General features: G+C 40.5%; 1 protein-coding gene across 1 annotated transcript in view; it reads right to left on the bottom strand.

The window, feature by feature from the left end:
• Positions 1-13,456, bottom strand: part of musk (muscle, skeletal, receptor tyrosine kinase) — a 48,896-nt gene extending 35,440 nt beyond the window's left edge. Inside the window, exons 1-2 of the mRNA XM_034192808.1 lie at positions 13,164-13,456; positions 127-253 (exon numbers count right to left, since the gene is read on the bottom strand). Coding sequence (XP_034048699.1) covers positions 127-253; positions 13,164-13,236 — 200 coding nt within the window. The 5' untranslated portion in view covers positions 13,237-13,456. The remainder of the gene's footprint in view (positions 1-126; positions 254-13,163) is intronic.
• Positions 13,457-13,790: the final 334 nt, after the last annotated feature.

The following is a 13,790-nucleotide window of genomic DNA, read 5'->3' as shown; positions in this document are numbered from 1 at the left end:
AAAACAATTCTTTACTGTCATTGTATAGAATACATACATACACAGATGGTTATTTTTTGGAGCTTTTTAGCTGTTTATTTACATTGTTGGTTATTTTGGGGTTCTTTTTTTTAGGTGTTTACTTACATTATTGGATGGTTATTTTTGGTCCAGGTAATGTCAACAGGGGGATGGGACTTCACTTCACAGATGAAGGTAGCGTTGTGGTCCTGTAGAACATCTACGGTTTCTAATAAGGTGATGATACGAGGCGCTATGGCAGGAATACACAACATACAAAAATGAGAACTCTGTTAGGAGGAAGAAGCAAATCCCAACTCATTACAGTTTTTTAGTAAATTCTTCAACATTTTGGAATTAGTAGTTTAAACCCCATCTGTTGGTTATCATCTGGATAAAGAATGTTTGAGTTCAAAATTAAGTTGAGTAAATTAAAAATTCAAGCTCATCAGTCCACAGCACCTTATTCCAAAATGAAGCTGGCTTGTCCAGATGTGCTTTAGCATACCTCAAGCGACTCTGTGGTGTGTACGCAGAAAAGGCTTCCTATGCATTACAGCATCATACAGCATCTCTTTGTGCAAAGTGCGCTGTATAGTTGAACGATGCATAGAGACATTATCTGCAGCAAGATCGTGTTGTAGGTCTTTGATGCAGGTCTGTGGGTTGTCTGACTATTCTCACTAGGCTTGGGTATCGAGAAACAGTTCTTTTCGGGTATCGTTAAGAAATGATTCGATCCACCGACATCAATAGCCTTTTTGCTTAACGATTCCCTTATCGGTCCTTCAGAGCGGCCGTTGTTTTTGAGGGTGTTTGTCGGGAAAATTATAATTTATCTATGTTGATTTCAGACCCTGCAGTGGGTCTGTAAACCGTTTCTGCAGCGCGGCTCTACTTTGAACCTTGAACCAATACACTGTAAGAAATGAAACATATACTCTTAGGCATAAAACGTTGAATTTATTTGATAAAGTTAAGGTAGCTTTTTCCACATAACATTGTCAATTAAGTGCAAAACAATATTGTAGTTGAAATTAATTAAATCAAATGAAACATTATTACTTAAATCCCAATATTGTTTTGCAATTAATTGACAAAGTTATGTGGAAAAAGTTACCTTTATCAGTTAAATTCTACATTTATTGCTTAGAGTGATGAAGCTGTGCTTCGATCCACTACTTTGTTGGATCTTTACTTCGCTCCTCTTCAGAAGCGGTAACTCCGCTTCTTAACCTCTCTCAAAGCCATTAAAATATGTCAGTTGTGAGTCACTTTTGTGTGGATTAAAGTGACTGACTGGGACTCCTGTCTTGCTGCAAGAAAGAAACGAGCATTGTCCTCCGTTCCGTTGCTCCAAACGCTGCGCCGCCCTCTGAGTCAAGTCCACTTGGAATTTATAACTCCAAAGCGAATTACCGTTTAAATCAAATGACACCTCTATCCAAATGTTGCAATACAAACAATCAAACTGCAATCGATCAAAACGTTTTTTTTTTCTCCTCCCAAAATGAGATGTCCTGTGCTGCAGCAGCCCACGAATGTGTGGCTGCAGACTCCAGCAGCCACCTGATTTCATCTGACATATGGAGAGACTTTCATGCTACTGTCTGAAAGGAAATGCTTTTGACAAAAACTACAGATTTTGTTTATTTCTATTTATGTCCAGAGATCAAGGATCCAGTGACCAATTTCATGTTTATTTACTTTAAGACTCAATAAAATGTTGACATAGAAAACATGTTTATTTCAGGCGTGTACATGTGAAAACACCAACAGGCCATAGATTAAAAAAGTAAAAGTATATGAAAATGAAATTAAGTATAAAAGTATAAATATAAAATAAAAATACAAACAACATGAAAGAAAAAGCACATGAAACGACAATACAAACAAAGGCAATTCATGAAGTTCAAAGCAGTTCTGTACATTTGGGGATATGACCTAACGTTGGATACAAACACAGCTGGTACCAGATCTATGGCTCAGGTTAAGCAAGTTTAATTGAATTACTGCTAGAGACTTTAAAATTTGTCCACAATACACATAAATAGTACCACAAAACGAGCTGAACAATCTGTTCTTGACAGAAGTTGAACAGAAATAAAATTTTCTCACTAGCATATTACTTCAAACATACAACAGACCAACTTTACTTTTCATTTCTAAGTCATCACGCAATTTGTTGTCAATGATATGACCAAGGTACTTGCATTCATCAACAGACTTCAAAGAAACTGCATTTATAACAACATCATCACAACTGCCATATCTGCAGGTGTCAAACAATATAAATAATAGAGACTTGGAGCTATTATACAAAATATCATTAGCAATTCTATAATCAGAACAAATATCCAGAAGCTTTTGAACACCCTTCACAGAAGGAGCGAAAACAACAAGAGCATCAGTGTGGTAAGACACTGTGGTCAGGAAAATACTCAAATTGTTCATATGAAATTTGAATAACAAAGGTGAGAGGATTCCTCCCTGCCGGACACCATTACTGACTGTGAAACCCACTGACATGGAGGAGCACCATTTAACAGAATAGAGTCGAGTAGAGTACCAAAAAGCAATCATTCTAACAATGTGTAACAGAACACCAGTACCAACCAGTTTGGCTAAAAGTTTCATATTCAAATGATCAAATGCCTTTGATGTGTCCAAATATGTCACAAACATTTGAGAGCCATGTTTAACAATATTCAGCAATTTCTTTCAAAGCATAAACAAACAACAGTGCCATGTTTAGATTTAAACCCAGTTTGATTTGAGGTTGTACATAAGAATTGTTCCACACGGTGAAACATAGGACATTTTTTTGGTTCAATAAAAACCACGCTGAGCTTAACTCATTAGCATATAGCTAGCTCACAAAAAGCTAATGTAGCTATTATCTGGTGACATTACACGGCCTGTTTAGCCTTTCAGATATCAAACAATAACATAAACATTTTTTTACTACAGACTACAGTGTATTTTTACAGAAGGTCTGACTTGCAAGTTTATGACATATCAAATGTGATAAAGGATTTTAATGTTTTAATTTAAAGCTGGAGCTAGCTTGGGGGCTAGGATAGCTAAAGCTACAAAGGGTTACATATTTTAACCATAGACTGTATATATAGATGTTAACAGGACCAGTGCTTAATTTGTAAAGTGGGAGGTCCCGGAGTGCAGAGGATGGGTGGCTCCGGTGCAAAAAAAAAAAAAGGGCGGGGGGGGGGGGGGGGGGGCTTGTGAACATTGCTGTGCGCCACACCAAAAATAAACTGGGCATGTATTGTAGATCTAATAACACTAGTCACACCAAATCCGGATATAATACAAATTCCTGTTTAATGATGTACAGTGGTCCCTCGTTTATCGCAGGAGTTACGTTCTAAAAATAACCCGCGTTAAAAGAAATCCGCAAAGTAGTCAGCGCTATTTTTTTTACAATTATAGATGTTTTAAGGCTTAAAACCCCTCACTACACACTTTTCGCAAACAGGCATTAACATTTTCTCACTTTTCTCTCTTGTGTAAACACTCTCTTTTTTCTTCTGTGCGAGAAGATTATAAACAGACACACGCAGAACACAATGCGCGGCTCTCCCTTCGCTCACTGCTTCCGGGGGTACGGATGCGGGACCCGCAAAGAATCCAAGTCCTCTCTCGGTGGCCACTGAGCTCTGCGGCTACGGTCAACATCCGGATGAAAACAGCGAATGTAGCCTCTGGACCTGTTGCCAGATTTGGCACAATTCCGCACAGCAGACAGGAGGGCGGTATGAGTGGCAGTGAGAGCAATCGCGGTGATTTTTTTTTTATATATTTTGTTAGTCAAGAGAGGTGGCGGATCACCGGATCCAGTATAAATAGCTGGCGGAGCCAACGTCAGAGGTTCCGGAGCGCGCGTCCGAGGTCCCGGAGCGCGCTCCGGCTTGCTCCCCCTCAAATTAAGCCCTGAACAGGACAGTATTTTTGGTTCAGTAAAAACAACCCTGAGCTTAACGCATTATATGCCGCTATGACCTATTAGCTTTTTCTCACAAAAAAGCTAATAGGTACGGTCGGACATCTGGTTCTCTGATGTGTGGGCACATAGCAACGCGCATAGTATCTGATCGTCTTTCAACCTCCCGAATTTCATTCCTGATTAATGAAAACATTCTTGGCAAATGCTTTCGCCTTCGTCCATCTTGCGCTGATCCAAGAATTTCACCTCTAGCAGCACAATACGAATGCCTCCAGCCGTCCGTCTTAATCATGAACCCCAGTTCAGTGAAAGAAAACCCACAAAATAGAACCAGAGTCCTATTCCATTACTGCTAGCTGGGGTATTCAGGCAACTGGGCCTGCTTTGAACACTCTAATTTTTTCAAAGTAAACACTTCGGACGCCACGGGTCACTCAGCTAATAGCATTGAGGGGCGCCAATAGGCAGCGGCTGGGACAGACGGCAGCTCGCCTCGCAGCAGGCTGTCAGCTTGTCCCAAGATCCAACTATGAGCTTTTTAACTGCAGCAACTTTTGTACACCTTTCAAGGCTCTCCATATGCCATTTGGCATTACCAAATCGGCAGGCCTTTGCGAATAAACAGTGGTAAAGGTGACTATATCAACAATGGTTGTAAGTGTGCGTGCAGTTTGTTTTCAGCGGTGATTTGAAATGACAGCCGTATCTAATCAGAAGTGACGTAGGCCCAGCCGTACCTATGGCTATTTATCCAGTGACATTCCTCTGCCTATTCAACTATTCAGCTAGCAAACATAAATATAAACATTTTTCTACAAATTGACTATAGTGCATTTTTTTCAGACAGTCTGACTTGCAATTTTGGACATATCACATGATAGATGTGATAAAGGTTTAATGTTTAAATTTAAAACTGGAGCGAGCGTGGGGGCTAGACAAGGTAAAGCACGGTTTAGCAGGGTTGCCAACTGTCACGCATCTGGTGTGACTCATTCTTTCAGCATCAGTCTCGCGCTGTCACGCCAAAATAAAAATATCTCCCATTTATTTTCTGTTAATGACTAGATTAGACCAGACCAGACCACGGCACATTGTTTCTCAATGAAAAGAGAGGATAAGGTGGGCACCTAGGCTACAGACTTCAACTAGTTGCAAACTAGGTAGTTTAAAGGACATATGGTATGTTATTTAAGTCTATCTGTGCACATGCTGTGTGGCTGCTGATGCATTTTAATTGATAATTCCACTGACAGAGAAACAGCATTTTGAACCACTGAATCAAGATGAAGCAGTTGTGTTGAAATGGTTGTGTTTGAAGCAGTTAAATATGGCGACATCTGCTGGCCAGTCTTTAACATACCACTTGCATGGAACAGTATTGATTTTAATTTGTATAAAATGTAAACATGCAAAAAAAATACAAATATATATTAACTGAACACATAAATACATAAGATACAGGGTAACAAAAGAAAGCAAAAAAAAAAAAAAAAAAGCTTGTTTCCATTGTGGCCCAACAAAATACTGACAGGCAAACATGCATTCATACATACATAAAACCCATAACAGTTAATAAAATAAAACTATATAGTATTCTTTTTTCTAAATAATAAATAAATTGATGTTCTCTTGTTGAGCCAGTTCTTGGAATATAAACTGACCCTGTTTTTACAAAGAGGCTTCGATTCAAAAACTCTAATTTGACGAGGTGGAACATTAAATAGTTTAGCTCCAATGTACTTGAAGGACAAAGCCCCACAGGTCTTCAACCCTGAGGGATGACCAGAGACAAGATACTCCACCAAGTATTAATATTGGGCTGTGCAGCTGTAAATTTAAAAGACGTGACCAAGTAATTTGAGGCTTGCTTATTCATTATATTAAACATATGATTTCATTTTAATTGTTGAACTCTGAGCTCAACAGGCAACATATTGACCATTCTAAACTTCAGCCAGGCCTATGTGGGTCCAGGGTTGTGCAGAGAGGAGAAAGCAAATGATCTTGTTCTGCATCATCTGCAACCTCCCTTGATTACACTTGGTCAGGCCAGAATGACATTCTACAATGACAGAGTCCATGTACCACTGTATCAGGACTGATGGAAGAAGTTTTCTCATGTACAAATCCAAATCTTTGGCCTGTCTGTGTAAGAACTTTAATTTTGCATTTGACTTGCTGATCACTTTGTCAGCTATAAGATCGTTAGATAAGGTCTGATCTAAGTCAAGACCTGTATATTTTACACAGGATTTACTCATTTTATTTTACCAGCACGTTACATTTAATGTGTCATTCCATTCAGGTATTTAAAGACATTAATAATATACTTGTGTTATAATGTGATTGTGCCATCATAACATACTGTATGTAATCTAGTTATAAATTGCAAAATGTTTGTTCAACTGTGGACTGTTATGAACATAGCTGTACAAAATGAAGGGGATTTGGGGGCTTCAAGGGTTTTTATTTAAAAATAAGATCATCTCAGCGGTGTCTGTTCCTCTTCTCTCCAGCTGTGGATAAGACTCACATGGGAGCAGAAGCTGCTGGCATATGAAGATAGATTTTGTCCATCTTGTAAAAAGTTAGATAAACAGCTGCCTCCATTCTCTCTAACTCTCCTTGCAAATGTACTGCAGAAAATGGTTCTGGGGAGCATTAGTATGGCTAAAACCCTGGTTGTGGGGGGTCTGACCCCCCAACCCCACCCAGAGTCCTCTTGTCCCCCAGCCATTTTAAGCATTTTTCATTATTTGCCTCTTACCTGCCTGTAGATGAGCTTACTGAAATATTTTGGCATCATGGATGTGGATAGAGAAGAATCAAACAGTTTCCCTTCGATTATTATTTTTATTAGTAAAGGAGGACTGTTTTTTTGTTTGTTTGTTTGTTTTTTAATTAGGGTTAAGGTTAGAGGTGGGCAGATCGATCCTAATATCGATACCAACGCTGGTATTGATATTGAACAATCCTCGTGTAAAAAGATCGATACTCAAGTTTTTTTTTTTTTTTTTTTTTTGTCTTCCGCAAGCACTCACTGCTGCACATGCAAATTCAACAAAGTCTACTCTCTGTCTGCAGCGCTGCGCTGTGTCACACAACACACAGTGCACCCTTGTATTGTGGTTTGTCAGCCCTCTACCTCAGGAGATTTTGTTTTAAGTTGTGTTGAGTGATATTTTTTAAACAAAAATGTTGGTTGTGATAAAGTATTTTGTTGTGATGTACAATGTTTGGCGAAATTCTGTCCTAGGTCTTTTGGATCCGTTGGATCTATGAAGCTTAAATATGAAAAGTATCGGTATCGCTATCAATATCGGCGATACTGGGCCTGTATTTACTTGGTATCGGATCAATACCAACATTCCTGGTATTGCCCACCTCTAGTTAGGGTTACAAAAAATTTAGGCAGAGTCTCACTCCAGCCGAAATCCCAGAGTTGGCAACTCTAGTTTAGATGGAGACAGTTTGGAAAAGTGTACAACAATTAAACTTTTGCCATTTTTCAGAACCACAGAAAACCTGATTCTAATTTAACAGTCTGAATGAATCAAAATTTTAACAAAATTCGATGTTGCAATTAACTTTCTTAAATGATTTATAATCTGGATTACTGCAAGTGCTTTTCTAGCTGTAACTTCATCACTGATCAGCCCCAACAGAGAAAACAAAGATGACATTTCGAGTTACACCTCCGTCTGGTTTCAATACATGTTCTTGGTTATGAGCGAAGCTGGAAAACCGCCGTCAGCGTCGTCATGGAAAATCTCAGTGATTAGAGCCACCTGGTTGATTTCTGGATATAAACAAGGTGAATCCTCACGAAAGGTCCTGTGACCCATTTTAGACAAACAGCCACCATCACTTATGTTTTGAAAAAAGATCATTTTCAGGAAAGATAGCAAAAGAAATGTTTTTTGTTTTAGCCTATTTTAATATGTTTGGGGGGAAAATGAGAGGAATAAAAACAACACAAAGTGTTTATATGTAGATTCAATGATCTGTGCTTTAACCTTTGTATGAACTTAAAGAGAAAAACTGCTAAAAGGGAAGAAGAGAGGGGCAGCAAAGGAAAATTAAGAAAAAGACTTCAAGGGAAATGCTTTTACTTGCTTGTAAAACAAAAGATTGTGCAATACCGTAGATGGAAAACCAGACGACTCTCCTGTTTGACTCAGGAACAGTTTTTTTTTTAATCTACTGTAAATCAACACGGATGCCACACTCGCGTACAAACACAGTTTGAGCTTTAGAAGTCAAAATGTTTTTAAGACCTTTTTTTGCAATTGTGTATTGTTTATACTGATGTTTTTTCTTTTGAACATTTCATAATCTTGTCTTCTATTTTTAGAATGGGCTGAAATCACTGGGTGTCATCACTCTTGGGACCTCCCACTCGTTGGAGGGGATTTTAAGCACCTGGGTTGTCAAACAATTTTGAACTCTTGGTCCAACGGAAGCTGCTATCTGACGAAGGCCTTTTGGCCGAAACGTAATTATTATGAAATAAAACAGCGGCTAGACATCAATATTTTGAGTGTGCTATGCTTTTTCTTTATATTTAAGTTTTTAAGACCTGCCATTGAAGGAAGACGTAGCAGACCCACGGCCCCAGCAGCCAGTTCCCTGCTTTGAAACGTCACACTGTGACACTCAAGGAAACTTGTTTTGTCCATTTTAATGAGGAGAATCTTTGTCTGACTTTGTGTCTCACAGGACTTAAAAAAAAAAAAAGATCTGGACACCCGACACTGTAAAATATGATAACAGCAAAGAGTGACATACTGATTGAAGCATCACATGACAGACTTCAAACCAGCAAACAAGATGCATCTGTGACTTAACATCATTACAACACATTTTTATGAATGATATTTTTTTTCATTCTTGGATATACTTTAACGTAACTGGATCCGTGCAGCGAGACGTCACCTTGCACACAGGAGTTATTTGACAATAAAAATATAGATTTACTCAGCGTCTCCTGTTTAAATAAACAGGCCCCACAAGGTTTCATCCTCTCAATTTGCCGTGCCTATGTATTTTTGTTTGCCTTCTGTTTACACACTTTGCCCTGCTGCCGCACAATATTATCACTGATTCTGTGACACTGCTTTTTCCCCACACAGGACTAATAAAGGAATATCTTAAAAATCATCTTGTATTCTTCTTCTCCAGAGAAACTCCAACTTCTCAAATGCACCCCCCAATCTCCCCAAAAAAGACTCGACACGCACCACCTGCTGTGTCATGCTGATTTCGTCTGGCTGCAGAGAGACGGCTCAGGAACAAGATTTCTAACTCGGCAAACGTCACAAATCGTCACAGCAGGTTTGAGCATGCAGCTTCACGTTTAACACACTGTGTGTGTGTGTGTGTGTGTGTGTGTGTGTGTGTGTGTGTGTGTGTGTGTGTGTGTGTGTGTGTGTGTGTGTGTGTGTGCGTGTGTGTGTGTGTGTGTGTGTGAAAAAACAAGGATGTTATTGTCACATCTAATTCCTCATCCTTTTTGGCTGTTGTGGTTTTTTTGTGGATTTGTGCAAACAGTAACAACATGTGTGACTAATCACACAATTGCAGTCAGGAATTTTCCCACTTTTTTGGTTTTGTTTCTTTAAAGAAGCATTCCAGAAATACATACTTTTGTCTCACAATCCAAATTTTACAGTAGAGTATGTCATATGTCACATACCAGGATCCAGTTTGTAAGTAGAAGGGCACTCAGAGATGGCGCACCTCAGCCAGCGTCCACCAGCACTCAACTTACGAGGTCTGTTAGAAAAGTAACGGACCTTTTTATTTTTTTCAAAAACTATATGGATTTGAATCGTGTGATTGCATCAGCCAAGCTTGAACCTTCGTGCGCATGCGTGAGTTTTTTCACGCCTGTCGGTTGCGTCATTCGCCTGTGAGCACGCTTTGTGGGAGGAGTGGTCCAGCCCCCTCGTCGGATTTTCATTGTCAGGAAATTGGCTGATCGACTGCCGCTTTGCTGCATCAAACTTTTTTCAGAAAGTGTGAGAGACAGCCAGGTGGATTCCATTTGGAAAATTCAGATGGCTTTCGGTGAAGATCTTATGGGGATCACACAGATTAAGGACAATTACAACTGGATTAAAGACGGCCCACAGCGGCTGAGGGCGCGCTGTGCACCAAGCGCGATCGACAGGCTCAAACGACCAGATCATTTCGAAAGTGAACGCTTTGTTGATCCGGGGCGTCGTCTGACTACCACAGAAATAGCATGAAGAGTTTGACATCAGCACTTTTTCGGCATGAAAAGATGTGCGGAGGGACTCTTCATGATTCAAATCCATATAGTTTTTGTAAAAAATAAAAAGGTCCGTTACTTTTCTAACAGACCTCGTATATCACTACTGACATTTTTCTGTTGTTTTTCTGTATTGCAAAAGGGAAATTCCATTCAACTTTAATATTCTTAAAGCTTTCATCACTCACTTTTGATCTTAATCATGAACCTTTGATCCTGACTGTTGACCTTTGACCCTGATGGCTCATTTTGGATCTTGACCACACATTTCTGAGCTTTCATCCTGTTTTTAACCTGATTAAACACCTTTCTCCACATCACTGATGTTTGAACCTGATTCTTGACCTTTGATCCTGATAACTCATCCTTCTTCTGGGGCTTTAATCCCAATTGCAGTTCTGATTACAAGCTTTCATCCTGATCAAACATCTTTGATCCTCATCTTTTACCCCAGCTGCTGACCTTTCGATCTTGATAACTCATCCTCAGTCTCTGGCTTTAATCCAGATCACACATTTTTGATTGTTGTCTTTGGTCCCGATCAGACATCTTTGATCCTAATGCTTTACCCCAGTGGTTAACCTTTTGATCCTGATATCTCATCCATGCCCCTAGCCTTTAATCCCCATCACACAATTTTGATTGGGATCTTTGATCTAATCCTTTATGCCAGTTGTTAACCTTTGATCCTAATAACTCATCATTAGGTCTTGGTTTTAATCCTAGACTCACACAGTATTGATTGTGATTTTGATCTTGATCGCACATATTTGATCCTAATCCTTTGTCCCAGTTCTTGACCTTTTATCCTGATAACTCATCCTTCATGTTGCTTGGGACTGCGACGAGAGCGGTCGCATCTCCTCCACTCTCCCTTATCTCTGTTCTCTGCCTTTAACCTTCAAGTCCCTACTTCACCAGACTGTGAATTCCTCAAATTATATTGGACTCTGGATCTATTGGTCTACTATTGGATTAACCATGGAATTGATCAGCTGGTCTCTGAACGCTATTGACACCATTTTTTCTACAAGAAGGTCAGGACCGGGGGATCCTACCTGCCCAGATGGAACGTATCCTGCGGGCTATGTCCTCGACTCCTGGGGATCTTGGCGTGTTGCATGCTTGGCGCCTTTCTCCATTGAGGATGTCGAGGATTTATTCATTTTTGGTCTCATGGTAGCAGGGCTGGTACTTTTTGGCTTATGTGCTGCCCTGATCTACCGGAAAATTGGCAAGACGGCGGCATCAAGAACCACGGCCCCTCGCTTGTCCGTCATGATTAACGAGGTTGGCAAGGCATTGCATTCTCAGACTGCGTTGACTCTTGAACTCAGACGCAAATTGAATGACACCTTGCAGCTGATGTGTGCCTTGCAGTTGAAGCTGAAGGTTTCGGAGGCCGGTGAATATTCTTAATTCATAATTGGGATTTGGTTGTTCAAGTGGAACTGTTAAGTGTTTTTCAGTGCTCAACCACAACACTCCAGGCTTATCTAGCCTCAAGGACAAATTGCCCAATGTTTACCTCCACAGGAATGTCTTCAGGCTCTGGTGAGATTATTCGGCTCCTTCTTATCTCAACCCACAGACAATAAACTGACAGACTTACACATGGACAAGACTGAAGCATGCTCCATATTTTTTTCCCTTTACCTCCCTTCCTGCTCCCCCGTCACTTTACCCCATCCCGGCCACCGCTCTCGCCACCCCTCCCCACTCCGGGGGCTGCGCGGTTTTTAAGCTGTGGCAGGTCCCCGTTCCCCACAAGCTAGCGGTGGTGCAACTCCAGTTGCAGTGGCCTTCACCCGCTTTACCCTAATTCAGATGACGGACTGCTTCAAGTTTAGTGCACATAAACAATGTCAAATGTATATGTGTTGTCTTAATTCTGATGTGTGCCATTATTACGGTAAACAAGTAATAATTGTGGATTAATTGCTGTATCTTGTCTGAGGTAATTGGAGTGTAAATGTAATTGCCCTTTTTTGGGATCAGTAAAGTTGTCTGAAGTCTTTTTCGGGGCTTTAATCCCAATTGCAGTTCTGATTATGAGCTTTCATCCTGATCAAACATCTTTGATCCTCATCTTTTACCCCAGCTGTTGACCTTTCGAGCTTGATAACTCATCCTCAGTCTCTGGCTTTAATCCAGATCACACATTTTTGATTGTGGTCTTTGGTACCGATCAGACATCTTTGATCCTAATGCTTTACCCCAGTGGTTAACCTTTTGATCCTGATAACTCATCCATGGCCCTAGCCTCTAATCCCCATCACACAATTTTGATTGGGATCTTTGATCTAATCCTTTATGCCATTTGCTAACCTTTGATCCTGATAACTCATCATTAGGCCTCGGTTTTAATCCTAGACTCACACATTATTGATTGTGATTTTGATCTTGATCACACATTTGATCCTAATCCTTTGCCCCAATTGTTGACCTTTGATCCTGATAACTCATCTTTGATTCTGACTCATTCCTGCCGCTCACTCATCTTTAATCCAGATTGCTCATCTTTAATCAAGTAGCCAATCTTCCAGCCTCTTGTTGGTGCTGGAGTTTGGCCATGGAACTGGCTTTGTCAGATTGAAATAAAATGGAAAATCCAGAATTAAACTGTAGCTTCTGAACTTTGAAGTGAAAAGCCTTAAGACTAAATAATTTTTCCTACTTCTTCACAGCGGCACGAACGACACTGATGCTCGCTTAAATAAACAAACTTCCTGGAACCCAAACATACAGCTAAATGTTTGTAAACCAGCGATACTGGACACTCTGCTGTTAGTCTAGCGCCACCAGCTGTTCTGGAGTGGCATTTATTTGTATTGTGCAATGTGTCTCTGTTTCTCCTTTCTGCTATAACATGGAGGCAGATTTAAACTTTGTGCGTTTGTGTGGCTATTGTGGCGACTGACGTACCTGTCGGCATCCCGTCGCTCCAGGTCACCAGAACCAGCAGAAATAAGGCTGAAATGTTTCGTATGTTCTTCATCGTGGCTCGAAGAGTTCATTTGTCTCTCTATTAAAAGCTGGTGGCTAGTGTCCCATGATGGGCCCGTGTGGTTGTCGAGCGTGTTTGCGTCTGTTTTGTCTATCAGCCATGAGCTGGACACTGAGCCTCAGCCAGTGTGTTTCTACAGTGTGATGGACAGTAGCAGCTGCTCGCTAAAGTCACTGACACTGTGCCGCTGCGCTCAAAGTTTTTACAGGCAGTGTTCAGTCATCGAAGCCCAGAACGAGCTGCGTTCAACATCAGACAAAAGTCACATTTAAAAAAGCAATGCCAAAAAAAAAAGGAAATACAGGCATAAAAGCAGATCAACAAAGACAGCTGTAAGGAGGGGACTCACGGGGCTGTGCCCCCCCGGAATTCCAGTGTTCTTGCTGTTGCAAAACCATAAAGTTAACATTTGCTGTTTCTCACATTCTCTGACTGACCCTGGTGTCACGGTGTGGTCACATTAGCTACAAGCAACGGAGGCAAAGTGATGACTTGCTATTCATATTCAGTCAGAGTGGATGTTTTGCAGGCCAGGCCAAAATAGA

This window comes from Thalassophryne amazonica, chromosome 17, assembly GCF_902500255.1.
Source record: "Thalassophryne amazonica chromosome 17, fThaAma1.1, whole genome shotgun sequence".
NCBI classification, from domain to species: Eukaryota; Metazoa; Chordata; class Actinopteri; order Batrachoidiformes; family Batrachoididae; genus Thalassophryne; species Thalassophryne amazonica.
This window is presented reverse-complemented; position numbering and strand designations above follow the sequence as displayed.